This window comes from Taeniopygia guttata, chromosome 21, assembly GCF_048771995.1.
Source record: "Taeniopygia guttata chromosome 21, bTaeGut7.mat, whole genome shotgun sequence".
NCBI lineage: Eukaryota > Metazoa > Chordata > Aves > Passeriformes > Estrildidae > Taeniopygia > Taeniopygia guttata.
Genome location: NC_133046.1, coordinates 612,992 through 640,311, shown reverse-complemented (window position 1 = coordinate 640,311; position 27,320 = coordinate 612,992). Strand labels below are relative to the sequence as shown.

Genomic DNA, 27,320 nt, shown 5'->3' with positions numbered 1-27,320 from the left:
CCAGCATGCCAAACGTGCACGGATATTGTCGAGATGCAAATTGAATAATCTCCCTGATAATGGTGCTCAGATGGTGTTTCACCACAGCCATCTGGAGACATTTTTTTTTGTTCAGAGTCACTTTGCTGAAGCCACTTACTTGAAGACAAACTGGCTTCTGTTGTGGGGGGGGGAAGTCTTTGATTTACATATTAAACCTTTCTTATAAACTCGGAGCATTCCAGCGGTGTGCTGGGAGCCCCTGGGATTCACGGGCCTCTGCTGAGTCCCCTTCCAGTCTGACATCAGGAGCCAGGCTGGAAATCTGCTCAGGCACAGAGGAGCTCTGTGGCTGCAGTTTTCCCTGGGACTGTTCTAACTCCCCTTTTACATCCTTTCAGTTCTTTTTCCCTCTAAAGAAAAGATGGGAGCGGAAAGATAAAAATGGAATAAACGTGTGTGCCAAGCAGACTTGAAAAATAACCTCTGAGTGTACAGGATGAGCAGAAGGATAATTGCACATGGTGTTCTTGCAGAGAACACGGGGGAGGCACAGTGTGTCGTGATGCATGAAAGGTTAACATGAGATTCTAATTTATTATAATACCAGATTATTTCTCTGCCCTCTGCAAACAAATGGCTCTGGACACGCAATGAATTGATGACAAACTGGGGAATAAAACCAGTGATTGTAACTACTGATATTCTGCTCTAACCAGTGGAAAAATTTAACTAGAGGGTAGTTGTAGATCTCTGTGGAAGTGTGTAATAAGCATGAAGTGCTTTTTACCTCTCTGGTAAATCTTCTGGTGAAATGCAGAACTCCTGGTCTGGAGTGCTGGGAACAGGAGGTGCTGCTGCCATCCACAGACAATGCAGCTTATCTGGAAAATGCTTATTAGCTGCCAGGTGAAATATGGAAAGGAAGCTAAACTTCTTTGCCCAGAATACTTTTAAAATGTGAATTTAATGCGAAATATCAAAACAACCCCCCCTGCTCATTTTCTGTCTCTAAATGACTAAACTTGGAAAGCAGTGTGAGCCTCCAGGGAGAAAATCAGTGTTAGAGAGCAAGGCTGGCACTCAGGGTGTGTGGGGGGCCTCTCAGAGACCTTGCTGCTGGTCTTTACTTCAGCAGAGTGGATAGTGGAATTTTGGAAGATGTAACTGGAAAAGCTTTGCAAATTAGAGGCTGTCAGGACTGCATTTTGAGCTGTTGTTTGTTGGGCTGGTGGTATTTGAGCTCCTCAGGACTGTGAAGGAGAATTAATGAATGTTTGCAGAGCAGCATCTGAGCCTCTGTGACTGCATTTCCTTCCCTTTCCACCGTGGGAAGAACCCACACTTTGGTTAAAGGATTTTTGTTAAAACAGCCTTGTATTTATGATGTTTTGGACATTTATGAGAGCAGGGATGCCTGTGGCTTCTACCCAGATTGCAGTGGCACTTAATTAAAGTAGCTGTTACTCAAGCTAGAATTCTCATGCCATTTTCTCCTCTTTCTTCCCTTCAGAGGAAAGTGCAACATCTCCCATTTCTCTGACATATTTGCTGCTAGAGAGTTCAAGGCACGAGTGGATTCATTTTTCTACATCCTGGGCTATAATCCAGAGACAAGGTAAGTGAAAATGGCTTTTAAACTCCACTTCACCACCGACCTGAACTGGTGCTCACTCAAAGGCTGGACTCGATGATCCTGGAGGTCTTTTCCAGCCCTAATTCTATGAAAATCACTCAGGGGAAGAAAGGTTGAAATCCAGCTGGGAGGAGGCTGGGGTGGAAGGGAGAAACTGCATCTTTCTGGGTGTGTGTTTATACAGGAGCAAAATAAGAGAAGGAAATAAAATTGTGCAGTGAGTCCTGCTATCCAGGTGCATCTCTGGGTGCTGCTTCTAAATAGCTGTTTGGACACATGCAAGTTTTTTAAAACTTGCAAACTTCAGCAGGAGTTCTTGGCTATCTTGTTGGCTGAATGTACATCCCTGAAAATACTTCTAAAAATCATTTGTGTGTTCTAGTCAGCAAAGTTGAAATTTAGACACTTCTAAGAAATTGAATTGGAAGTTTTTAAGTGTGGAAATTCCTGCTTTCATGTGTAAATAATTGTCCAGGGTCCCTGTCAGGAATTCCTGGTTTATGCTTTGCTGGCCTAGAACAAATGGGAGGCACAGAAAGAACTTTTTTGGGAATCATTTAATATTTGAGGAAGGTGTGTCCATGCTTGCCTGGGGTTTGTTCAGCCAGCCTTGGTCAGCTTTGCTTGGAAAGCTCAGCCCAGGCTTGGCTTTGTTATTTTCTGGGTCCAAACATGACACTTGCTGCATTGATGGGATTTTCCAGCACAGAAAATGCCTCACAAGTGCCAGCCTTGAGGAGTTGGCTGCCGAGGGGGGTATTTCCATGAGCACTCCAGTGAGAGATGAGTATTTTGGCTCAGGTTTGTGCCCACTTTCGGGGTAGAGGAAGCTGTTAATTCTTCCAGCTGTTAGAGGATGACTGAGCCTGAAGGAATCAGTGAAAGTATGGAGCAGAGCACTCAGAAATCAGCTAATCACTCAGAGGGGCCAGTGCTGCCCTGATTTGTAAAAGTGTTAAGTTTTCTTTTATAGTTCTTTTAAAAGTTTTTTTTTAAAGTTTTCCATGCTTTCTGGTGTTTACATATTTCTGTTAGAGTTCTCATGCATGTTCATGTAAATAATGATTGGTTTCATTCTTTGTGGGAGGAGAGAATTGATGGACTGTTGGTTTGACCAGTGTGGTTGCAGAGGTGGCAATTCCATCCTCCAGTCCACTGCCACTTTTAGAATTCTATCTATTACAAAGTCAGAAATAAAATTTGCTCTTTTTCTCTTTTGAACTTACCAAGCTTGTGTGTGCTCATTTTGTGTCTGATAGTGACAGGCCAGCTCTGAAAGTCAGTTTGCCTTCATTTGGTCACAGCAAAGTTTCTCTTTCTAATTCAGGCCCGTGTTTTGTCTTGGGGTGGGGGAGCTGCAGAGAGAGGGGCTGGAGGGAGCTGCTTTGGTGGTTTTTGAGCCGTGTTTTGCTGCTGCACCTGGCTGTGAATTTCTGCTGCTGGATTTCCTTTGCTGTGGAAGTGAAAGTGTTTCAGGGTGGGCTGCTGGGGGTTTGTGAGTTCCCCTCCCACTGGATCTGCTTTCCTAAAGAAGTGTTCTGGTTCCGTGGGAGGGTGAGAAATGCTCCTGCTGGTGTGGCAGTGCTGTAGGAGAAGGTTCTGGAGGCTGCAGTGAGCCCTCGCTGGGGGAGTTTGGGGTGAGCCCGGAGCATCCCGAGCTGGGCTCTGTGGGTGCCCAGGGAACCTCTGGGCTCACCATCAGAGGCTCAGAAGCCCTGCAGCACTCTCAGACTCAGCTCAGCATTGTGGGGATCTATTTTGGTGTGCTTACACGTTTGCAAAGAAGCTATTTTTGTGTGTTTGTGTTTGCAAAATAACTTGAAATAAGCCCAGACTGCAGAAACATCCCCAGCACTGAGGGGATGTGTAGGACCAGGGCCTTTTGTTGCTGAAGGACACAGAGCTCAAGGAAAGGTTGTTTTGTCCTTTCTGTGCCGTTTGAAATTTGTGATCCTTGCTTTGCCTTGGGGGACATCAGCCCTGCTCCTGGTGTTGGTCATTCTCTGCTCTGGAACTGGCCAGCCTGGGCCTTTTGGGATAACTTTTAGGATAACTTTGGGATACTTTAGGCTGGGTTTTCTCTACAGAGTTCAGCACAGGACTACAGACGGTGTGTCAGTAATTCTCACATCCCTGAGAAAACTCTGATTGTGGAATAAAGCCCTGAGCTGATCTGAAAGGTAGAGGCTGAGTGTTCTCGCCTGGAGCAGTGTCAGCCAAGCCAGAGCTGCTGTGGTTCCTGGCTCTCCAGAGTGGGGGATGCATCTCAGTTAAAGCCCTGTGTGCTGGAGGCGATGTTGCCTTCGCATAAACGGGTAGTTAAGAGCATATCTGGAATTTACCAGTAAATAGAGGGGTCAGAGATGCAGGCTGGTGCAGGAAGTTCAGGCAGGAAGAATCAAGCCTGGTTCCTCGGGTGCCAGAGAATAATATTCCTTAAATGGGAGAGTAATATTCCTTAAATGGGAGAATAATGTTCCCTAAATGCTCCCAGCACTGCAGCCCGGACAGGAGAATGGGAGCGTTCTGTGCCTCAGCCTCCTGCTCTGCTCTCCTGTGTGTTCAGACATGGGGTTTGAGCCCCTGCACCCCAGAGCCTTGGGATGGAGGAGATTTGGGAGCCCTGGGATGGAGGCGATTTTCTGGAGCCGGGCTGGGCTGGGTGCAGTGAGGGATGCCCCAGCCAAGGCCCCTCATCCCTCCATCCTTCTCATCCCTCCATCCCTTCCTCATCCCTCCATCCCTCCCTCAATCCTCTGTCCCTCCGTGCCTCGCAGGTCCCCAGCTATATTTATCAGTGGATCCCCACTGTATTTATTAGCAGATCCCCACTGTATTTATTTACAGATCCCTGTCTGCATTTATCCACAAATCCTGTGCTGTATTTATCAGTGGATCCCTGTTGATTTATTTATGGATCCCCACTGTACTTATGGATCCCTGGCTGTATTTATCAGTGGATGCCTGCTGTATTTATTAGCGGATCCTTGGCTGTATTTATGCACAGATCCTGGCTGTATTTATGAGCAGATCCCAGCTGTATTTATCCGTGGATCCCCACTGTATTTATTTATTTATCCGTGGATCCCCATTGTATTTATTTATGTATTTATACGCCAGATCCCCACTGTATTTATGCACAGATCCCTACTGTAGCAGTGGATCCCCACTGTATTTATGAGCAGATCCCAGCTGTATTTGTCAGCAGATCCTCGGCTGTATTAATGCACAGATCCCCGCTGTATTTATTGATGTATTTATGCGCCGGATCCCCACTCTATTTATCAGCAGATCCCCGCTGTATTTATCGATGTATTAATGCACAGATCCCACAGTATGTACTGATGTATTAATGCACAGATCCCACAGTATGTACTGATGTATTTATGCAGAGATCCTGCAGTATGTACTGATGCATTCATGCCCAGATCCCGCAGTATGTACTGATGCATTTATGCACAGATCCCCGCTGTATTTATCGGTGCATTCATGCACAGATCCCGCAGTAGGTTCCGATGCATTCATGCACAGATCCCGCAGTATGTATACTGATGTATTAATGCCCAGATCCCGCAGTGCGTTCCCATGCATTTCCACGCCGGACCCGCCGCGTTCCCTGCCCCGCTGCCGGCGGCGGGGCCGCTCCGGAGGAGGAGGAGGAGGAGGAGGCGGCCGGGAGGCAGGGAGGAGGGTCACAGCACATGCTCAGTGCCGCCGGTCCGAGGGCGAAGTTTGTGCGTTCTGCGTGCGGGCTTAGGTCACAGCACAAGCTCAGTGCAGGCTCGGCGAGGTCCCCAGCCCGCATGTGCCTCCATTTTGCGCCGGCAGAGGGGAAGCGGCGGCGCCGGGCCCGGCAGCAGCGGGCGCGGCCAGGCAGCGCGGCCCGCCGCCGCAGCCATGGACGATCCGCTCGGGCCCTGCAGGTAGGCTGTGCCCGGCCGTGCGGGGTCCCGAGCGGGGCTGGCTGCTCCGGGGCTCCTGCACCGCCGCATCCTCCCGGAGCGGGGACAGCGGGCTCCGGTGCGGCTGTGTGCTGCGGGCCCGGGCAGCGGCAGCGCAGCGAGCTCGGGGTGCTCGGGCTCTGTGACAGCAGCAGCAGCCACAGGTTGCTCCCAGCATGGAGGGCACCGGTCCCTGGCGCTGGGCAGCAGCTGCTGCTGGCCTGTCAGTGCCATGCAGGCAGCACCGGTGCAGCTGCACGGCAGCAGGGCTGCCCTGTGCGGGACAGCAGCTCGGGGCAGCTGTGCAGCGCCGCAGAGCCTCAGCAGGCTGGGGGGCCGTGTGGGACAGCAGCAGTGTCACTGCGGGATGGAAATTGGTGTTCTGGGTCCCTGCTGGATGGAAATGGGTGCTCTGGGTCCCTGTGGCACAGCCAGCAGTGTCACTGCGGGATGGAAATGGGTGCTCTGTGTCGCTGCGGGATGGAAATGGGTGCTCTGGATCCCTGTGGGACAGCAGCAGTGTCACTGCTGGATGGAAATGGGTGCTCTGTGTCACTGCTGGATGGAAATGGGTGCTCTGGGTCCCTGTGGGACAGCAGCAGTGTCACTGCAGGATGGAACTCTGGGTCCCTGTGGGACAGCAGCAGTGTCACTGCTGGATGGAAATGGGTGCTCTGGGTCCCTGTGAGATGGAAATGGGTGCTCTGGGTCCCTGTGGGACAGCCAGCAGTGTCACTGCTGGATGGAAATGGGTGCTCTGTGTCACTGCTGGATGGAAATGGGTGCTCTGGATCCCTGTGGGACAGCAGCAGTGTCACTGCTGGATGGAAATGGGTGCTCTGTGTCACTGCTGGATGGAAATGGGTGCTCTGGGTCCCTGTGGCACAGCCAGCAGTGTCACTGCTGGATGGAAATGGGTGCTCTGTGTCACTGCAGGATGGAAATGGGTGCTCTGGGTCTCTGTGGGACAGCAGCAGTGTCACTGCTAGGTGGAATGGGTATGATGGCACCCAGGTGTTGTGCTTGGCTCACACCTGTGTGTGCTCTCCTTGCCAGGCTCTGTCCCCGTGGCCGTCCTGCAGAGCTGGGCTCGCTCAGGGCAGCTGGTTCTGGGGCTGTGCAGGTGTGGGTGGGATGGGGACAGGGCTGTGTGCTGCTCACTGAGACACCTGGGCTCGGGAGCAGCAGGGTGGCCCTTGGCCCTGCACACATTGTCACTCACCTGGCAGGGGCTGGCTCAGGGAGGGACAGCGACTGCTCACCTGGGCACAGAGTGACAGACAAGGGGAGCAGCTTCAGACTAACAGCAGAGATTTGGATGAGAAGTGAGGAAGAAATCCTTCCCTGTGAGGGTGGGCAGCCGTGGCACAGGTGCCCAGAGCAGCTGTGGCTGCCCCTGGATCCCTGGCAGTGTCCAAGACCAGGCTGGATGGGGCTTGGAGCAGCCTGGGACAGTGGGAGGTGTCCCTGCCATGGCAGAGGTGGAACAGGATGGTCTTTAAGGTCCCTTCCAACACAACCCAGTCTGTGATTCTTGTCAGAAGCTGAGGAATGAGTGATGAATAAACCTGCAGAATTCTGCCCATGTCAGTGCCACATCCATGTCTGTATCCTGCCCCAAATGTCATTCCTGTAACCATCTCCTGTTATACCTGCAGAGCATAAAAAAATCAGGAACTCCTCTTTCATGTGGATCACTTTGGCCATTGGCTGAAGTAAAGTCCTGCTAATGATGACAGAGCTCAGTTCCCCTGAACTTCAGCCTGGCTGGATCTCCTCGTGGTTTAGAGATGAGTTTCCATAGGCCTGAGCTTTGGACACATTCTTATTCCTAATAAAGGAGCTCCTTGAGTGCGTGCAGGAATCCATCAGGGCTCTGCAGGAATACAGGGATGTGGCAGCTCGTGTCCTAAACACGGGTTTTAAACGTTCACTTGTAGACAGAGGAGAAGGGCTTGGGCAGCCAGTTCATAACCAAGCAGCTCCTCAGGTTTTTGTGGAGGTGTACCCTTGGCTTTAGAAATAAAACCAAACAACATAAATGGAAACCCAAGCTCCCTGCTGCCCCCACCCAGGGAAAGCCCCCAGACCCCACAGCCCTCCCGCAGAGGAAGCAGCCCTGGGTGGCAGGAGGGTCAGGCTGTGCTGGTGCTGCTCCTGCAGTCATTCCCCTCCTCAGGGACAGCCTTGTCCTGGCTGGGTGCCCAGCAGATCCTGCAGCCCAGGCACTGCTGGTAGGTGGTCTGGTGAGTTAATGCCACTCCAAAAACAGCTGTGTGAAATTGCAGATATATCATGGGAAGTGCTTGAATATCGTCCTTCGGATGAAGAATAGTCTCTTCCCTTTGTTCTGCCTTCATTTCAGCTTTGTTTCCAGGCATAAATCAGCAAGATTACCTCTTTCTCCTTCCTTCCAATTGTTTAGGATGTAATTTGTTTTAATTAGAGCTTGTTTCCAGGTGCATGGTGGAACTAGGGATACCTTCCAGCTCCTTTCATGCTTCCCATTCTTCATGCTTATCACCTCTGACACGAGCTGTTGCTTCTGCCTGCGTGTGCTGCTCAGGGCAGCTGCAGATTGGAGTTGCCAGGCAGGTTCAGGCCCCAGAGGTGATCACTGCCTCTGATCTGAGGCAGCTTTGTGGAGAAGGTCCTGCTGGGGCTGTGCTGCAGCAGGGCTGCTGCTGTGGGGCTCAGGCTGGTTTAACAGTGAATATTTGCTCTGGAAATGCAAAAGCACTGCCTGGCCATTTCAGAAACTGTACAGGACAAATACTTCAACAGCAGGAGTCCATGCTGAACTCATGTACACATTCACTCCAGTGTCAGTGCTGCTGGTAAACAACACTGGTTTATTAAAATCACATATAGGCAGGTAAAAACATGTGCATCGTGCAGTGGTTCCCAGTAATTTATTTATTTGAACTTATGATCAGAATGTCTTCCTTACCTGGAGGTAAGCAGGTGTCAGAGAGGTGCTCCATGGCACCTGCCAGCAAACCATTCCCACAGTGGAGAGAACACTCCCTTCCTGTGCATTAATTGTGAATTACTGTCACCTCCATCCCACCTTTGGGTAGGACACAGCACTGAGGTCTCTCTACAGGCTTTTTTCCCCCTTCTTTATGAACATGATGAAAAAACAACTTTGTCTTGAAAAAGCTTTTCCTGTGTGGCTTGTGCAAGTACTTCCTCCTGCAGGCAGCCCAGGGTGCAGAGCAGCCTGCAGTCCTTCTCCATCCTGCCCCTGCAGCCAGGAGCAGGCTGGAGCTTGCTCTGCAGGGGCAGCTGTTGGGACACGTCTGTTCATTCCTGCTTCGGGCGAGCAGCCACTGAGAACCTGCCCTAGAAGCTCATTTGCCTGAAATACAGGTTGGATTTTTCACCCAGAAGACAAAATTACTTCTGCTTTAAAAAAAAAAAAAAAAAAAAAATTACAACACACCGTTGCAAAAGGTTTTAAATGGAGCTTAAGCATACAAGGGGCAAGGATATTTTCTGAGAATTAGGATACTATTTCTGTAAAATGAAATTTAAAATCTTGCTTAAAGAGTGGAGGTTTAAGACACAGGTGAATTGAGGGGACTCGTTCCTCTGAGGTATTTAACTCAGTTTGAGGTAGTTGTGGTTTTTTTGGTTGAAGGGTGAGCAGCCTGAACGTGTTTGTCCCTTTTGTATTTTGGAGTGTGCAGTGTTTGAACATGACATGCATAAGATAATTTTGGGTTAAAATTAGGGATCCACTTGGCTCAGTATCCTGCCTCCCAACAGTGACCATAAACAGATGCTCTTGGCTGCAGTGCCAGTCACTTTCAGGCCCTGATAAACTGGTTTTTAATCTGCTGAAGTTGGAGCGGAGTAATTTTGTTCTCCCCTGTTTTGTCCCGCTAGAGATGGAACAAAATGATCCTTGCCAGATGTTTTTAGAGTTGCCTCTGAGGAGCAGAGGTCTTTCATCTTGGGTGTTGGACTATTTGAACTAAAGGATTTTTTAAAACAACACCAAACTTTTCTTGGGAGTTTCTATTAATTGTACAGAAATCACAAGTATCTAGGAGTTGCTTTGCTGTGTCCCGCTCTCTGTGGATGTCACTGATTGTCTGGCCATTAATAAGGGCAGGTTAATCAGTGTAAGTGTGTGACTGCAGTTCATAATCTATTCTATAACACACAGATCTAACATGGGCCTGCTTCTATTCAGTAAAGCCACTGATGATGATACCAGGCTTCATACACAACCCCAAATCTCATCATATTCATTGCTCAGTGCTACAGCTTGTTCTTGCCTGTTAAAACCAAAATATAGCCCAAACTCCTCGATATCCTGGCTTGAAGCTGTGCCTTTCCTCTTTTACTCTGGCTATATAGAAATAATGACCTTTTCCAGCTGTTTTTGGACAATTCCTTGGCTGTTTGAGAGGAGTTTTGTGGCTGAGTGAAGTGGCTGGTTAAAAACCTCCTTCTGCTGAAGTTTCCCTGTAATTACTTCGAGGTCACCTCAGTCTGCAGAGGCAGGGATGGCAGTGCCCGGGGTGGTTCTGTGGCAGCACAGAAAGCTGGCTCCTGTGGGATGTGTGGGTTCTGCCTTTGCTCTGGGGTTTTGTTGGGGTTGTTTTTGAGCTGAATGGCAGCACTGAATTATCTGTGGGGTTGGAGCTGTTGCTGGCTGGCAGAGGATGGCTGAGGGCAGGGTGACCACAGCAGGACAAATCAACCCAGGCTGCTCTGGGTGGAGGGAGCTGCAGAGGAGCACAGCTGGGCCCTATGGTGCTGCAGGAGCTGCAGAGGAGCACAGCTGGGCCCTGTGGTGCTGCAGAGGAGCACAGCTGGGCCCTGTGGTGCTGCAGGAGCTGCAGAGGAGCACAGCTGGGCCCTGTGGTGCTGCAGGAGCTGCAGAGGAGCACAGCTGGGCCCTGTGGTGCTGCAGGAGCTGCAGAGGAGCACAGCTGGGCCCTGTGGTGCTGCAGGAGCTGCAGAGGAGCACAGCTGGGCCCTGTGGTGCTGCAGGAGCTGCAGAGGAGCACAGCTGGGCCCTGTGGCGCTGCAGGAGCTGCAGAGGAGCACAGCTGGGCCCTGTGGTGCTGCAGGAGCTGCAGAGGAGCACAGCTGGGCCCTGTGGTGCTGCAGGAGCTGCAGAGGAGCACAGCTGGGCCCTGTGGTGCTGCAGGAGCTGCAGAGGAGCACAGCTGGGCCCTGTGGTGCTGCAGGAGCTGCAGAGGAGCACAGCTGGGCCCTGTGGCGCTGCAGGAGCTGCAGAGGAGCACAGCTGGGCCCTGTGGTGCTGCAGGAGCTGCAGAGGAGCACAGCTGGGCCCTGTGGTGCTGCAGGAGCTGCAGAGGAGCACAGCTGGGCCCTGTGGTGCTGCAGGAGCTGCAGAGGAGCACAGCCGGGCCCTGTGGTGCTGCAGGAGCTGCAGAGGAGCACAGCTGGGCCCTGTGGTGCTGCAGGAGCTGCAGAGGAGCACAGCTGGGCCCTGTGGTGCTGCAGCAGGGTGAAAAATGTGCAGTTGCTGCAGGGCAGACCTGCTGCTGAGCTCTGGCAGTGGAAAGGTGGAAGGAGCAGCAGCGCCGTTGCCGAGATCCCACCTTGCCAGGTGATCCCTGTCCCTGCAGCACCAAACACACAGGTGATACAGCCTGTGTGCTTCATCAGGAGCCTGCCAGCCTCCTGCTCCATCCCTGGGCATGGAGCTGCCTGGGATGGGCATCAGCGACAGGGCAGGCTGTGCACAGATCCCCAGAGCCCTCTGCCGCTGCCCCAGCCCCGGAGAGCTCTGCTGTGGATTCCCAGCCCTGCCTCCTGCCCGGCTCTGGCGTTCTGGAGGAGACTCCTGGGCCAGGTTCTGCCCAGAGCTCTTCAGCTGTGCCTTGGGCAGCCCTGGTGGCACTGTGTCCATGGACAGAGCTGCCAGCTGTGCCCGCCTTGGGCAATGCTCAGTGGTGGGGACAGGAGGGCAGGTGACAGGGGGTACAGCTCATTTCTGTGTAAGGAATCGTGCAGGAACTGCTGTGCCAGCCTTGGGGAACTGGTGAATGATGGGGACAGGAGGGCAGGTGATAAATTGAGGGTGCAGCTCGTTTCTGTGTAAGGGATCGTGCAGGAACTGCTGTGCCAGCCTTCCTCCCGTCTCCTCCTCCCAGGCAGGGAGGTGTGGGCAGTGCCCAGGCTGTGCCCAGCTCCGGACAAGGGCAGCACTGCCTGGGGCTGCTCCCTGCCCTGCTGAGGCTGGCTGGGCACGGCTCTGTGCCTCAGGGCTGTGCTGCTTGCCCTGCTCCCCTCCTGCCTTTTTGATATTCCAGCTCTGGCTCCCAGCTCCTTTCTGACCAGCCCCTGTTTACTTTGCAGAACACAACGTTGCCATGGCAACAGGTTACTTTTCAAAGGGAACATCTTGTCATTATATTTAATCCACTGCAGCTGAGGAGGACTGAAATATTAAGTTGTTGTTGCTATGGATACTGCTTTGTTACAGCAGTTTCTTTTGTGTCACATTTCATATACAGTGTTGGCTCCTTTTTTCCCTTTCCCATCGAATAAACACAGGATGCCATTCCATTCTCATTGTAATTGCTCTCACCAATATGATTTAGCTTCAAATCTGCCGTGCATTTTAGTTTCCATAGCAAGAATTTTTCTCTCCGTTTGAAAGCCATTCCTGGGGATGTGGAGGCAGAGAAATCACAGAGCAGCTCGTGTGTCCTTGAGGAGCCAGGGGCTCTGTGCCCTTTTCAAATCCAAGTGGGATGTCAAGCAGCCTGCCAGGGCTCCCTGCACAGCAGCTCAGCCCAGCCCTCGCCTTTTGGGCAGGGCAGGGAGCCCCTCGAGGTGTGGATGTTCCCAGGAAATGGGGACTGGGTGATGCAAAGACACAGAAATATTTCTGTCCATGCTTCATGAGGAGTGGCTGGAGAGCCCCACTGGGTTCCCACAGAAGGGGTTGGGAGCAGAAATCCCATCCCAGACTTCAATTTTAACTTTGCAATTACAGGATGGTCCAGCCTTGGTTCTTAAATGTCTGTTTATCATACTGAGTGTGGTGCAGCTGAAGAAATTTGGAGCTGGGGGATGTTTGGTTCTTCCTGTCTGAGCTGAAGCCAGCCCAGTGCTCAGGGTGGGCACAAACCCTGCACAGGAACGTTGTCAGCGGGGCCTTAAAATGAATTCTGTGAGGAAAGCAAGAGCATCAGCATTTTCTGTTGTCAGCTCCCTCTTTGCTCCTCACAGGGGAGAATTCTGACACCTTGTAGTAACCTGGTATTTAATGTATAACTTTGTAAATAGAAAATTGATTTCCTAGTTCAGTCATTTCCTTGCATAGCCTGAAAACAAGAAAACAGTGTCAGGTTGTCTTGCAAAACTATGCATTGGGGGGAGGTATTTTGGCGTGTTCTTACTGTTTTCTGGAGGCTTCTGGCTCATATTTGGAGTGGATTTGTTTCCTGGGAGGGTGGCACTGCCCCAGCCCCTGCTCAGGGACACCTTCCGCAGACAGGTTACTCCACACACCTGAACACATCCCCTCTTGTTCTCTCAATAATGTTATTTCTGCTTCTGGTCCATTTGCATTGGAAATGCAGTGACAAAAAAAGAGTATGACTCTGAATTTCATTGATTGCAATTCTTTCTCATTGCTGTTTTTCCTTTGTGCCTTAGGAGGCTGAACAGTACCCAAGGTGAAATCAGAGTTGGACCCAGCCACCAGGTAAGGGCTTTTGTTTGTGTTCAATGTCCAGAGATGCTTTGGCCAGTTGTTTAAAACTGCATGTGCTCAGACACACTGAGGGGTTTCAGAATCATCTTTAGGTGACTGCCTTTAGTGAGTTCTTTAGCCTTCCTTAGCTCAGTTACTGAGATTTTTCTGTGTCAGATGATGCTATGTTAATGATTTTCAGTAGCAGAAGTGCTATTGGGTTAATTCTTGAGTAAGATTGAGGGAATGTGAGCAACTGCTGGAAGTTAAAGAAGTGCTTTAAGTCATTTGGATTGTTAAAACAGAAATTGAGGGAGCTGCTGGGTGTGTTCACACACTGGGAAACAGAATAAGGTTAAGACTCTAGATGTTCCTGGTATGTTAATTCTAATTTGAGAGAAATCCTTCATAAGCATTGGAAATAATCTGTTCTTAAAGAGTATTAACATGCAGCTTGCTCTGGTTCATAGGGCCAGATCTGTCACTGGGAGCTGGGGCCTCTCCTTTTCCTGAGGAATTGACTTTGTAGTGTCCAAGTGCTGGAGTTTTGCATCCAAGTAATGAATATTCATTCAGACCCTCTTAAAAATCTTGTTTAAGAACTAGTGAAAGTAAATATTTATGGAACCTGATGTCACATTCTTGAGGATGTTTTGCCTTCAGAGGAAAAAAGTCCTTGGCAATTAAACCTGTAGTGTTCTTTTCAGTAGTCATAACAAGAGTCCTGTAAGTGATACCTTCAAAACAACTTTCATCTCAAATTGTCATCTAATATTTTGGCAGGCATTAGTCACCCTGCTCTAAGGTGTAATTACCACGTGCATTTATGGATGGGGAAGAAAAAGGAGGAAGAAGGTCCATTGGTTTAGAATGCTGTTGATTCTTGCTTGCTTCATGTTTTAGACTCCCATTGTTCCTCACTCATCCTTGTTTCTGACAAATGCCATCACTGCCAGCCCCCTCAGTGAGCTGCAGGTGGGAGCAGCAGGATCCAGAGCCTGAGGTCCCACAGAGGTTCCTGCTGGCCCTGGAGCCCTGGGCAGGTGTCAGAGGTGTTGGGTTGGGGTTTCCTCAGTGCACAGGGACACGAGAGGAGAGAAATGTTCAGTAGGATTGCAGAGCTGTGAGAGTTCACCTCCCTCCACCTGGGCCAGCTGCTGGCAGCCAGGGAGGTTTGGAGTGCCCAGCCCTGGAGTGGCACTCGGTGCTCTGGGGACAAGGTGGCCACGGGTCACAGCCTGGACCTGACCATCTCTGAGATCCTGTCCAGCCTCAGTGATGCTGTGATGAGGAGGAAGCTGCTCCTGGGAGTAACTGCAGGAATTTAGCACATTCCAAGGGTACAGGAGGCTGAAGGTGGGCTTGTGCAGCCCCCTGCTTGCTGGAGTGCCTCTCTCCCAGTGCTGCCTTATCCCTTGCCAGAAGAGAACTTCAATGACATACCCATTTTCCCAGGCAAGAAGTAAAATAAAGTACAGATTAAAGAGCAGAACATGAAAGACATCTGAACCTGTGACTTGTAATTACTGGTTATGTATAAATGTTGCCTCTCAAATACGTTTAGCGTTGTGAGCATAGGAGGTAATTATAGGGCTTAAAAGCTGTTTCTGAAGAGGCTCTCAGCTATCTCATCTCGGAGCAGGAGATGACTAAAGATGCTAATTGGGTCTCTGGATAGAGTGTAATACTTATTTAGAGGCAGTGTTCATTTTGCTGAGCTATCTCCCTTTCAGGAAATGTCTTTGTTTCCCTTCAGAGTTCTAATGATTTACCGAGCACTTCATTTTAAACTTAGTGTCAAATCTGTGGGGTTTCTTGCTGATTTCAAATGGGACCCATCTGGTAGCTACCTTCCTGCCTTCCTTCATGTGTGTTCTGGGAGGGTTTCAGCCTGGCAGGCAGCAGCTGGATCAGCATCCCTGTGACAAATGCAGCTGCTGTGTCTGAGGGGAATTGGCCATCAGACTCCAAACCTCAGGGCAGTGCAGTACAAAGTGATTTCCTTCTCATCTCTGCTGCTCCTGTGTACAGAAGGGCTCCACTGGCAGTGAGCTGAAGTGGTCTTAGCCTGGAATTATCATCAGGAAAGTCACTGCCCTTCTGAGGAAGGAGTGCTGGATGAAGGGGATGGGTTGGGCTTGACGCCTCGGCATCCTCAGAGTTCTGAAGCTTGGAACAAATCCTTCAGCTGCTGTTGTCTGAACGTCTCCCAGCTGCCAGGTCCCCCTGTGGCAGGGAATTTGGGAGCTGTGGTGCTCCTGAGCTAGGAGCAGCTGCCATGTCTGTGTGCCCTGGTTTTGCAGGCCAAGCTCCCTGACCTGCAGCCGTTCCCGTCGCCGGACGGGGACACGGTGACGCAGCACGAGGAGCTGGTGTGGATGCCAGGAGTCAACGACTGCGACCTGCTGATGTACCTCAGGGCAGCCAGGTGAGTCCAGCTGCCGTCCTGCTGTGCCTGTGCCTGCTGGGCTGGGCTGGGCACGGCTGTGGTGGCTGCAGCTCCTCCTCCGCTCCGGGATGCTGGGGGTGCCCGGGACATCAGCTGAGACGTTGGGTTTGAGGCAAGAACTCCCAGATTTGGGCCAGCACAGCACCCTCCTCCATCTGGAGATGAAGTGCAAGGGGAGCAGTGTGGTGTGGGATGGGTGACAAGGGAGGAGCTGCTCTGGGTGGAGCAGCTGGGACAGCAGAGGATCCCTGCAGGGAATCCCCTTGGGAGCTCCAGTTTGCATTTCAGTTCTTCCCTGGTGGTTCAGCATACCACTGGTGGGCTTCACAGTGTCTCAGTCTCAGTAAATTACTTGGGGCTTGCAAGAATTTAGAGGCTGGGGAGTCTGCAGGTTCAGTCAGTTTTCTGACATATTAAAACCAAGATGACAGCACAAAGTTTGCTGTCTGCTGAGACCGTTCTCGTGTCTGCAGGTTTCAGCTTCTGTAATCCTGCTCAGGCTCTGCTCCTTTGGCAGTGCAGGCTTCTGGCTGATGAAAGCAAATGAGATTGGATTGTAATGCTGGATTTATTCCGTGTGCTGGGGTGACTCAGCTCTGCAGTTTTGTGGTGCCTTATTTGATGCACAGTGTGGCAAGGCCCTAAACCCCAGGATTTCAGGCTCCTCACGGTGTCTGTGCAGTGCACCCAGCAGAGCTGAGGCGTTTCCCCTCTCCCCCTGCCCTTGCAGGAGCATGGCAGCCTTTGCAGGGATGTGTGACGGGGGATCCACGGAGGATGGATGCGTGGCTGCCTCGCGGGACGACACCACCCTCAACGCCCTCAACACCGTAAGTGACCCCGAGGGGACAGGCAGGCACATGCTTCCCTCTCAGGAGCTTTCATACAGCAGCACAGAGAGAAGAAAGAGAAAACAATTCCTATTTCTGCTCCTTGTTTTCCCACGTGGAATGTGTTTGGAGAATTGTTTCCCTGGGGTGATTGCTGGGTTGGATTCTGGTGAGGATTGTTTGAGCCTGATGGCCAATCCAACCCACCTGGGGCTGCACTCTGGAGAGAGTCACGAGTTAGATATGGTAGTTAGAAAAAGCAGGTTGGTAGTTTTAGTATCTCCTTTAAATAGTACATTTATATATTACAGTCTAGTTATAATAGAGAAATCATTCAGCCTTCTGAACTGGAGTCAGACATCATCATTTCTGAGTTCACCTGCATTTCCAACAGAGCAGCTTTCCTGCCACTGCTGGGCCTCCCAAAGCAGGGATTGAGCCAGATTTTGGGGTCACATTTCTTGGTAGTAACTTGCTCTCAAATACCAAGTGATTTTCAGAGCTCTGAGAGGCAGAAATTCGGCGATGAACTCGTGGCTGGTGCCTCGAGGGTGACCCCAGTGAGCGTTTTTGGGAAGCTGCTCAGGTCAGGGCTGGCAGCTGGAGCTGGGACTTGCTCAGCTGCCCCTGGCCTGGCTCTTGGGGTCTGGGCTGGGTTTTAACTGCAGGTGAAATTCCTGCACTCTGCACAGGGAGATGATCCCTGTGTTCCTTCCCTCGGGATGGAGGCCCCCTGAGTGCCTCACCCTCTGCACTTGGCTGAGCTGTTCCCTGACATCCTCTCAGAGACCCAAATTCCTGTTAAGGTCAATAATCATTAAAGAGCTTTTGGAATTGGAATTTCTTTCCCCTTATCTATAATAATAGCCTAATGCAGAAAATTCATTTAACTTCACTGCTTCTCTATCTGCTTTAATTACTGCCTTTAATCACTTGGCAGCCTGAGGAATCTGCATTTGCACTTGTAGAGTTCTTTCTTCTGAAATTAGATGAGTCCCAAAATATTTTGGTTTTGTTCTTCTGGTTCTTTTCTCTTTGTGTTTCTAGTGCATCTATTTTAGGGAATGCTTTCCTTGTCCACTTTGAATTCTTCTAGAAAATATTTTCCTTATAAATAATAGTTCTGCCAGGGATATTTTAAGAAACTTTGACTTATTTCTGAGTCTCTGCTTTTTTGACTTTAAACAAGTTTAGATAGGTTGCCTGTTGTCCTGACAGTGGTACCTTTTTTGTCTTTCAGTTCACCACCTATTTAAAAGAGATCAGGTTTATCTGATAAATGATTTGTGAGCCTCTTAACCTGCACTAAGTTGTGTCTTTGTTTAGAAATTACCATATGCAACCCAGAAGATGAATGTAAAAGAAAATGGTGTGGTATGATTTCTTATTAGGGAAATCCAATAAACTTCAGGGTAGCACTTCACATAAATCAGTCTTGACAAGCTCCTTTGCTGCTGTTTTATTTATGTAATAACAGGTGCTGTAAGCCCCCAGAATGATTTATTGTTAATTATGCCAGATAGAAATGAAGATCATGGAAGGCACAATGCAACATACAGACATCAGATACATGTATTTATATCTCAGCTCACTGAAGGGGTTTTTCACTCCACATTCCAGGTGAATTCCAGCTCCAGGTCCTTTGTTTGGCTGTTGGCTTTGCTGCCACATTTGTCACTGGAACCCTTAGGAAAGAAATGAAGTTTTCATTTGGAGTTAGCTGCCCTCCTGATGGGTGCCCCTGTGGGATGGGAGGGCTGGAAGAGGACACAGCAGCTCCTGCAGGTCTTTCACTGTAATAATGGTGAAGAAATGATCCCAGGGAGCTCGTCCTGCTCTGGGGGGAGGGTGGTGCCAGCTCTGCCAGTCCAGGGAAGGATGGAGCAAGGTGAATATTGAGCACAAACCTTGCTGCTGCTGGCAGTGCTCAGGAGGGAGAGCTGGGGGAGTTTGAGTTCCTTCCCCTCCCTCCTTCCCTCCTCTTTGCCTCCAAACTCCGAGTTAGCATCAGATGTGGTTTAGGATCCTTTCTGTGTCCACACCAGTGCAAAGCCAGAAACCCACGGCCTCTTCCATCCCTGTGGCCTGTGCCTGCTGCTCAGAGGTTCTGCAGTGCTGTTCCCAGAGATCCCAGGCCAAGCAGGGATTAATTCACTGCTTTGAGCTCAGCTTTGACAGAGCTGCAGAGGAAGAATTCATTCCCAGAGGTCAGCCTTGCCTGGTGTTCTGCGGAACAGCAAAGCCTGGAGCAGACCCTGGGGCAGGCAGGCTGCAAACTCAGTGTGGAACTCGCAATCTCTGGGCTTTGGTTGGTGTTTTTGCTGGGGAAATCACAGCCAGCCACTCCTATTTATCCTCATAAGATGAAAAAATAGCACCACTTAAGCTCATGTAGTGCTACATGGAGGAGAGCCCAAACAATGATATGCTAATGTTGTGTAAATCTCTCTTTACTAATAGTGTTGTTGTGCCTTCTCATGGCTCTGCTGCATGGGAACGTGTCATTATGAGTGACAAACATGACAGGCTAATCTCAGTGCAAGGAAATTCAGTTCTAACTAAGATGTCACCCAGACAAATTACTCCCTGTTTTAACTTGCCCTTAGACCAGATTTTCTTGTTCATTAACTACAGACAAGGTTGAAAGCATAAAAAAAAATTATTTAAATATATGTTAGCATTTCTCCTTATGACTGGTTTTGCTCGTGGATGATGTTAATGAGCAGCTGCTCTCCTGGTTCACACGAGGCAGGGCCAGGCTCCCTGCCCAGGCCTGTCCCAGCCTGGAGACAATCCTGCCCCTGGAATTTCCATTCATCCTCATCCTCCTCCTACAGAAAGGGCCAAAACCCACGGCTGGGATTGCTGCTAGAATTTTGGGGGAGGATGCAAAATACTCCTGTTTTTTGAAATGTGTTTCTGAAGTTTTGCAGGTGACTGGCAAGTTCTCAGCTGGCTCTGTGTGGAGCACTGGCCATGCCTGTATTGCTCTACAGCTGTTTTGCAGCTGCATTTGGGCTCTTTGGCACCTCCCTGGCAATGCCAGTGCCAAGTGGCTGCATCACAAATACCAGGCTTTTTGATCTTCAGCAGCAGCTCTTTAGATGCTTAAAATAGATTAGAGCTGGGGGAACGAGGTGGAAGTTGGGGTTTCTTTAAATTATTTTGTCTGATTGTACCCAAATTGTACCCTAAAGGGCATTTGGGGCTTTTGTCTTGCTGGGTTTTAGAAATGGTTGATAACAATTAAAAGGAGCATATTCCATTTTCATAGTAGGGCAAGATGTCCATAGCTGTACAGACTATCCACAGCCCGCTGAACGTTGTCAGCTCTGCACTGAAAGGAGTGGCCTGAATTAACATTTTGTGTTAAATGAGGTGTTGGGTTGGAGTTACCACACCCAGAGATGGAGCTGCTCGTGGCAGTCATCCCCATCCTGCTCCTCATTTTCCTTCTTTTTCCTTTTCCCTCATCTTGGGATGTGGGACCAGTCATCATCCCCTGGAAGAGCCAGTCTGGAAGTGGAGAACTCTGGAATTTCAGTGCTGGACTTGCTGCAGCCCCATAAAATGGGTTTGGCTGAACAATCCCTTCTGCTCTAAGGTCCAGCCCAAACCAGGCTGGGAGCTGCTGGTTCTGAAGCAGTTCAGTAAAACTCTCATGAGACAGCAGCAATTTCTCCTTGGAGAAAAAGGCTCTGGGATCTCAGTGCTCTTAATGGACTGCAATTATTTAATGCTGAGCCCTGAATGCAGCCTGGCTGAGCTGGGCTTTTCAAGGCAGAGCATAATGGCTGTAATTGCCAAAGGAAGCCTTGCTGGAGCAGGAGCTGCCAGATGCAATGGCACTCTGCTCTAAAAAGGTCACAGGAAAGGGACATTTAAATTAAGTTATAAATTACAATTGAAGAACAATATTTTGATGAGCAAGCCCAGAGATGTCAGAGCTGCAAGATGTAATTCATGGGTTCATTACAGACTGGAGGTGCCTGACAGCTGAGCCATGCCAAAGGAGAATTTATTTGCAGCATCCCCCAGACAGAAATGGCAGCTCTGCTCAGAGGCTGCAGTAGGAGCTGGAACCTTGTGGGATGTGAAATCAGCCCCTGATGTGAAACCCCTTCCTGGCACCTGGCTTTCTGTAGTAGCAGTGCAAAGGAGCCTTTGGGGCAGGTGCACATCCTGAATTTTGCTTTAGTCCTGTCCAGTGGTGCAGAAGCTGCTGTATTTTCTGTTTCAAGGTACGTTTGTGGTGGTTCCCTTTGCTGCAGTTGTTCACAAATCAAATCTCACTCTTTGGTAGTGCCAAATTTGGATGCAGAGTTAATGGTAAAAATGGAGATTCTCTGGCTGGCTGGACAATGATGCAGTTTTTATAGAAATACCTGGAGAAGTTCAAGCAGAAGTTAATGAAATCAGAGGCAGTCATCATTAGCTGTTATTTATACTCTGAATCTTGCCAATAAAGTGCTCAGGAATACTAAATGGCTGCAAGTAAAAAGCAGAGAATGAGCCAGACTGAAGCATGTAAATTTAACTCCAGCACTTAGAGAAAATATTTTTCCTTTCTGCTGCATTATTCTACTCCTGGCATTTATAAAACTTTTTTTTTTTTTCCATTCCCACCTGCTAAAATTAACATTTTTCAGGAGCCTCTAAGCTTGTCTCATGTTTTCACAGGGGTGTTCTCTGTGCCATGGCTGTTCTGTCAGTCTGTGCTGATGGGGTTTGGGGTTGTTATTAATGTAATTACTTGCTCAGAAGTCCATGCCCATATAATCTGTGGCTGATCTGGGGCAGCCTTGCTGGCCTGAAAACTTCTTTTTTTCTGGAGTAGTTGCCTGTCAGCCCAGGCTGTTCTTTCTGGGCTTGTCTGGTTTCTTTTCCGTGCAGTTGAGCTGCCTGGGCAATGGGGCTGCCAGGGAAAAACACGTGTTGTCCTTGAGGCAAAATAAAGATGCCCTCCAAGTTCCAAAGAGGCTTTGGCACTGCTCGTGTTCGGGGAGGGAGCAGAGAGGGGAGGGAAACAGGAGCACCATTCTCCTCAGCACTGTCACATCTCCCCAGTGAAAAATCCTCTAGGTAGTGGCATGCACAGAAAAGAGGCATTTGCAAGGTGAGCTGGCAAAACAAACAGTGCTTTTTTCTTTGAGATGGATTTGTTCCCAGTGCTGGAGTGCAAACAGGGAGGAAAATTAATGTGTACCCAGCAGAAAAGGCAACATCTTCTTTTCATGCCTGTAAGTAGGCATTGCATACCACAGGAGCCTTAGAACTACTAAAAAAAAGTGGGTTTTTTTTATTTTTATTTTTTTTCCAGGCATTTTTGATGCTGGCAATGCAGGCTGAGCTCTGAGCTCTGGTCAGGGGGTCTGCTGGAGGCAGGAGCTGAGCCCAGGCAGTGACACTCAGGGCTGCTGCTGGCCCTTTCTGCTAGCCCTGCTGGCCCTTCTGCTAGCCCTGTTTGCCCTGCTGTTTGCCCTGCTGTTAGCCCTGTTTGCCCTGCTGGCCCTGCTGTGCTGGTACCCCCCAGAGCCAGGGCTGGAAGGGGGCAGCAGGAAGAAATTAAATTCTGGAAGTTGGAGCACTCTTGTCTTTGGTTACCCTGCATCAGTGCAGGGAATTAATTCCTGTAACCTCCCTCAGGTGCCAAGTAAAAACTCAAAATTAACAAAAACCACTGAGGCTTCGTTTGCTTCTTGCCCACCCTCTGTCATTCAGGCACTGGTTTCTCTGCAGAAATCCTCTTTGTATTGTTGTTTTGGTTGTTAATGAGGGAAAAAAGTTCTGGTTGCAGTTGAGGACCATTTGTGTTTGTTCCCAAAGCACACTGCATTAACAGCAGAGCTCTGGGCCCAGGAGTGAATACTTTTTATTTTTAGAAATACTTTTTTTTTTCCCTTTAAAATCCCCCCAAGTACCCCGAAGTAAGGAATGCCCCAGTAAGCTGGTGAGGGGGAAGAGCACCTTCAGCAGTTCACATCTGTTCTGCTGACCAGGGAGGCTGCAGCCAAGCTGTGTGGGGTATAACCCATCACATACTCATTTTTATTTTCTCTGGCTGACGTCACATGGAGCCCTGTGAGTGCAAGAGAGCAGTGTGACTTTGGCTTAAACATTCCCTGGGGCAGGTTTGGGAAGGAGGAGGGATCCCTGGTTTCATGCTGCTGCTTTTTCCCCTGCTCAAACCTCAGTTACCCTTCAGGTTGTTTACATCTCACTTCATCCATCAACAGGAAAAATAATTAGGCAGAGAACATCTCATGTGGCTCCCTGTAGTGTTTTTTTTTTTCCCTCCAATATCAGATCACTGCTAATTCCTTTGAATGATCTATTTGTCTTTATTTTTCAGCTACATGAAAGCAACTACGATGCTGGAAAAGCCCTGCAGCGCTTGGTGAAGAAACCTGTGCCAAAGCTGATTGAGAAGTGTTGGACTGAAGATGAAGTGGTAGGAAATGATTTATCTCCTCCAGCCTTTATGGTTCACCTTGCTGCTCTTGCTTTTTTATGTTGGTTTTTTTTTTTTTTTTTTCTAAAGAGGTTCTCTTTATGAGCAAGAAGAGGGTGGGTGTGTAAATAAAAATATACATGCATGGGTATATAAATGAAAAAAACCTGATCCAGTGCATGACAGAATTAATTACTCATGGAAAAGTGACAGGAGAAAAGTTTGGTTGTTTTTGGTTTGTGTTTTTTTTTTTTGCCTTGAGTGGGTCAATTTTGCAGCTGGTTAATTGGTAAAGTGTTTAAAGAAGTAAGCAAAAATACAAATGTGATCTTGTTTAGCTACTAATAAAGCTAGCAAATAGAACTGATAAATGGAGGAAACTTTCATGTTCTCTTAGTGGCTTTAATTATTCAGGCAAAGTCTGGAGAGATTTTTTAAGCTGTAGGCTCTCTGCAAGGGTTTCAGGGAGTTCTTGCAGTGCGTGCCGTGTGCTCTGCCCTCTCCTCATTTAAACCTTCCTGAGGAGCTGGGCCAGCCCAGAGCCCACAAAGACCCTTTGTGGCAGGCAGGGAGGTGCCAGGGCAGGGGCAGAGCCTGGGCACGCTCCCCTGCTCACTCCTGCACTTATCCCATCCCAGGAGGCAGCTGGAACAAATCCTGGCAGGGCTCTGCCCTGGGTGCTTCACTTTGGGTTGAGATTGCTCCAGCCTGTGCTCTCTGCACACATCCAGGGGTAAATTGTGCCAGCATCTCTCTTTTTCTCCCTGGGTAGCTTTTTTCTCTCTTTTTTCCATCGGCTGCCCTGAGCTGTGAGTGCTGGAGCTGCTGCACTCAGAGGTTTTGATGATCCACCCCTGTTAAATGAGAGAGAATGGAGCCTTACCAGTGGAAAAAAACAAAGTTTATTGAAAAGTGAAGCATTACTGCAGGAGTGCAGCCTGTGAGCAGAGAGTCATGAGCACTGACTCCATAAATCATTGTCAGCCCCAGCTCATTTTATCATATTTGTTCTTGTTCTGCTCCATCCAAGTTTCCAGAAACATTTGGCAGCCCTCCAGGCTGGGCAGAGCCAAAGATCAAACTGTGCTCTTATTTATAGACAGCAAAGCTCCACCTGCGCAGCCTCAGAGCCTCTTGGTCCCTGCAGCTCCAGCCAGCTCCAGCCCCCAGCAGCTGTGCTGCATTTTGGAGCCTTGCAGGAGAAGTTTCCTTATTGCAGGCCCTGGGAACTGAGGAGAGCTCAATTCTGCAGTGAAGTGTTGGTCAGAAAATACTGAGGTGTCAAACCCTAAGTCTGGCCAAAACAATGTCACAGTAATTGACAGCATTAATTCTGTGTGTCCCCCTCATCTCGGGGTGGCTGGGTGATAATCCCAGAGAGCTCTGAGGGAAAGGAGACCCAGGTCCAATCCCTGTCCTTATTTGGGCTAGACTTGTAATAAATCTCTTCTGGCAGCCCAACAAATGTGGCTTACTTAAATTTAAATACTTAGATTTAAGTTTGCAGTTGGATAAATAAGCAGATCCCACACCTGATACAGAGCTTGGGTCAGTTAGCCTGAATAACAATAATAATAATGATAATAATGGAAATAGTACCACCACATTTAAAACTTTTTTTGTGGACTCTCAGCTGCCCAAAGACAAAGCCTTTGTTTTCCATTAGAGCAGCTCTGCTGCCTGTGTCCAAACTGTGAGGTAGGAGCTGCTTGGCAGCGTCAGACCTGATTAAAACAAAGGATGGGAGTTGTGTTATTTTTTCCTGCTGCTGCTGTGGTTGCAGATGTTTAGATGGAATTAAACAGAGGATAAAATTGGCCACTGATTGAGTTACATGGGGGCTGTGTACATCTGGAGGCCGGGGTTTGTTGTTTCCCTCGTGTCTCTGAACCTGTGGCTATTTTTAAGCTTTTTTTGTCCCGGTATGTAAATGCAGAGGCACAGGGTGAGGGCCAGCCCTGCACACAGCCTGTGTCCTGTTTGGGAGGCTCCTTCCCCGCCTGCCAGCACCCACAGCTCTGCTGGGCAGGGCTTGCTTTCTCTGTAGTGCTCAGGAATTCACTTCTGTGGGCAAGCTGCAGCAATTGTCCCATTTAATGCCTGACTGAGGCTTTCTGAGCACACACAGCCTCCAGCAGCATCTCCTGGTGCTCAGGGGCTGCAGCTTCCTCACACAGCAGCATGGAGGAGGGGGATTGCTTGGGGAGAAGCCAGGAGCAAAGCTGTCTTGGTTTGTGCCTCCTGCAGGTTTAAATCTCCACCCAAACCCAGCCCGGGGTGTCAGAGCAGTGAGTTCTGCTCTGCACCTCCAAAAATGCCCCTGCCAGGTGTGGGGGTTTGCATGCAGGCAGTCAGAAATCCCCCCAGGGGTGGAGTGGTGCTGCTCTGCTCTTCTCCACTGGGAAATCCTTTGTGACTGCTGTGGGAGTGGGGTTTGGAGCCGTGGGATGGGTCTGACAGTGCCTCTGTGCCCTGATGATGGAGCTGAGATCCCAGACCTGGAGCTTCTTCAGCTGAGGTTAAATGAACATCCCCATTCCCTGCTGTGGGAACATCTCCTAAGACAAACTGTCCTTATAAAATGACCATGGAAAACCTGGGAGAAGATCTTCTCTGCAAAATGTCTTCTACATTTACAACAGGGGGGTGTTCAGTGCAGTTCTGACCCTGCACTTGCTCCAGGTGCAAAAATGAGCTCCCAGCTGGGATCAATAACCTATCAAAGAGTGGAATTAATGCAGGGTACAGTGATCATCTCTAGTTTTGGTCACCTGATGGAAAGGTTTTCTGCTCTGGAGTGTCCATGTGCTGAAGTGAGGAAGGAGAGGAGCTGCCTCTGACTGCTGCTCACCCAGCAGCCCCAGCTCCACCTCACACTTTTATCTCTTCATTCAGAATGTGCTTTTTGCTCTCCATCAGAGGTTCTGATGAAATCAATAGGGCTTTCAGGAGAGAGAAATCAGAATCAGAACTGAAGGAACCTCCAGTTTATTAGGTTTTTAATTAAACACGATGAACACATTTTAAATACCACAAAGGCCTGGGGCTGAGCTGCATCTAATCGAAACAGATTAAGTCACCCGTCCACACTTGGGTAGTTATTAATTCTGTTTATTTATGCATGCTTGCTACAGGCAGAGTTTGCTGCTGCTCTGCTGCAGTTTATTGCACAGGGATGCTCTCCTGCATGGAGCTGTGCTCCTCATTAGCGTTCAGATGTTGATTATGAAGAACTGCTGAGGTTTAATTGAAGCACCTTTGGAACTCGGGGCTGTGTCTTCCAAAGTTGAAGGAGATCTGGGTGAAGCAGAACTTGAACATTCTTTCCTGGGCAGTTCCTCCCTTTTGCTCTACACTTTGCTCCATCCATGTCAGATTCTCTAAAGGAAGTTGCCAGGTGTTCCTTAGGAAGGTTCTGTCACCGTGTGCACCTCTGTGCAGAACTGGCAGTGCCACCCCTGATAACTGCCTTTTATCTTGAAATATTCTGCCTTTTAAATATTTTACATGGCTCTTGATGTCGAGTAGTTGAGGTAAACAACCTCCATTCAAACAACCTCCTCAATTTATGTGCAGGGGTAGTTAATCCTGACTGGTGCTAAATCTTAATTGGCCGTGTACATCGATTTACAAGTTCATAAATTTTAAAATATCCACACCTGGCTTCAGCTTAAACTCGTTTATCATAAAACACAAGTGGAGATCCTTCTGCCAGAAAGGACAAGATGCAGCAAACCACTTTCCTAATATGTTTGCAAGTGTTTGTAATCCAGCATGGCAGGTCAAGGAATTACTTAAGCAAAACCCACTTATTTGCTTGGCTTCTTTGCCTGGAATCATCTTCAAATGTCTCATCCACCCTTTTTTGGAGTGTATGCTGATGAAAACATTGTTCTCATGTTCTCCTTTGAAAACAGGGCTCTTCAGATATGCTGGGAGACAGAGCTGGGGCAGAAATACCATGGATTTTATTTACTGTTTATGTGGCAGCTATAGAAAATGGAATTCAGAGCCAGATTGAAACAGAGCCTCTGGAATGGTCGAGTGGAAAGAAATCATAAAGGGGAATTGGAAAAGCTGAGCAGCGTTGCAGGGCTGACTCCTGGGGTGGGCTGGGAGGTTGAGACACCAGTTCCTGCTCAGTGTCATTGCTCTGCCCACAAAAAATAAACATTGCAGCTCCCCAGAGGAGTGAGAGTCCCACTCAATGAACATCTGCTGGAATTTAGTGATCCAGCCATGTCTGCAAGTGTGATAGTCAGTAACAACTGAAACTTCGCTGAGCACTGAGATAAAAACCCACCAAACTCAGGTTGCCATGGCCTTGTAGGAGCTGTGTTTTAG

General features: G+C 49.2%; 1 protein-coding gene across 6 annotated transcripts in view; it reads left to right on the top strand.

Annotated features, from left to right (window-relative positions):
* The window catches only part of RERE (arginine-glutamic acid dipeptide repeats), a 163,421-nt gene that overhangs the window by 85,473 nt on the left and 50,628 nt on the right, over positions 1-27,320 (top strand). For 5 of the 6 annotated variants that reach the window (XM_072917437.1, XM_030289536.4, XM_072917435.1 and 2 more), the window contains 5 exons: positions 1,493-1,597; positions 13,210-13,258; positions 15,550-15,674; positions 16,426-16,525; positions 22,878-22,976. In XM_072917437.1, coding sequence (XP_072773538.1) covers positions 1,493-1,597; positions 13,210-13,258; positions 15,550-15,674; positions 16,426-16,525; positions 22,878-22,976 — 478 coding nt within the window. Of the gene's footprint in view, positions 1-1,492; positions 1,598-5,313; positions 5,539-13,209; positions 13,259-15,549; positions 15,675-16,425; positions 16,526-22,877; positions 22,977-27,320 lie in introns of those variants that run through there. The other variant, XM_072917439.1, reaches the window with a different exon arrangement.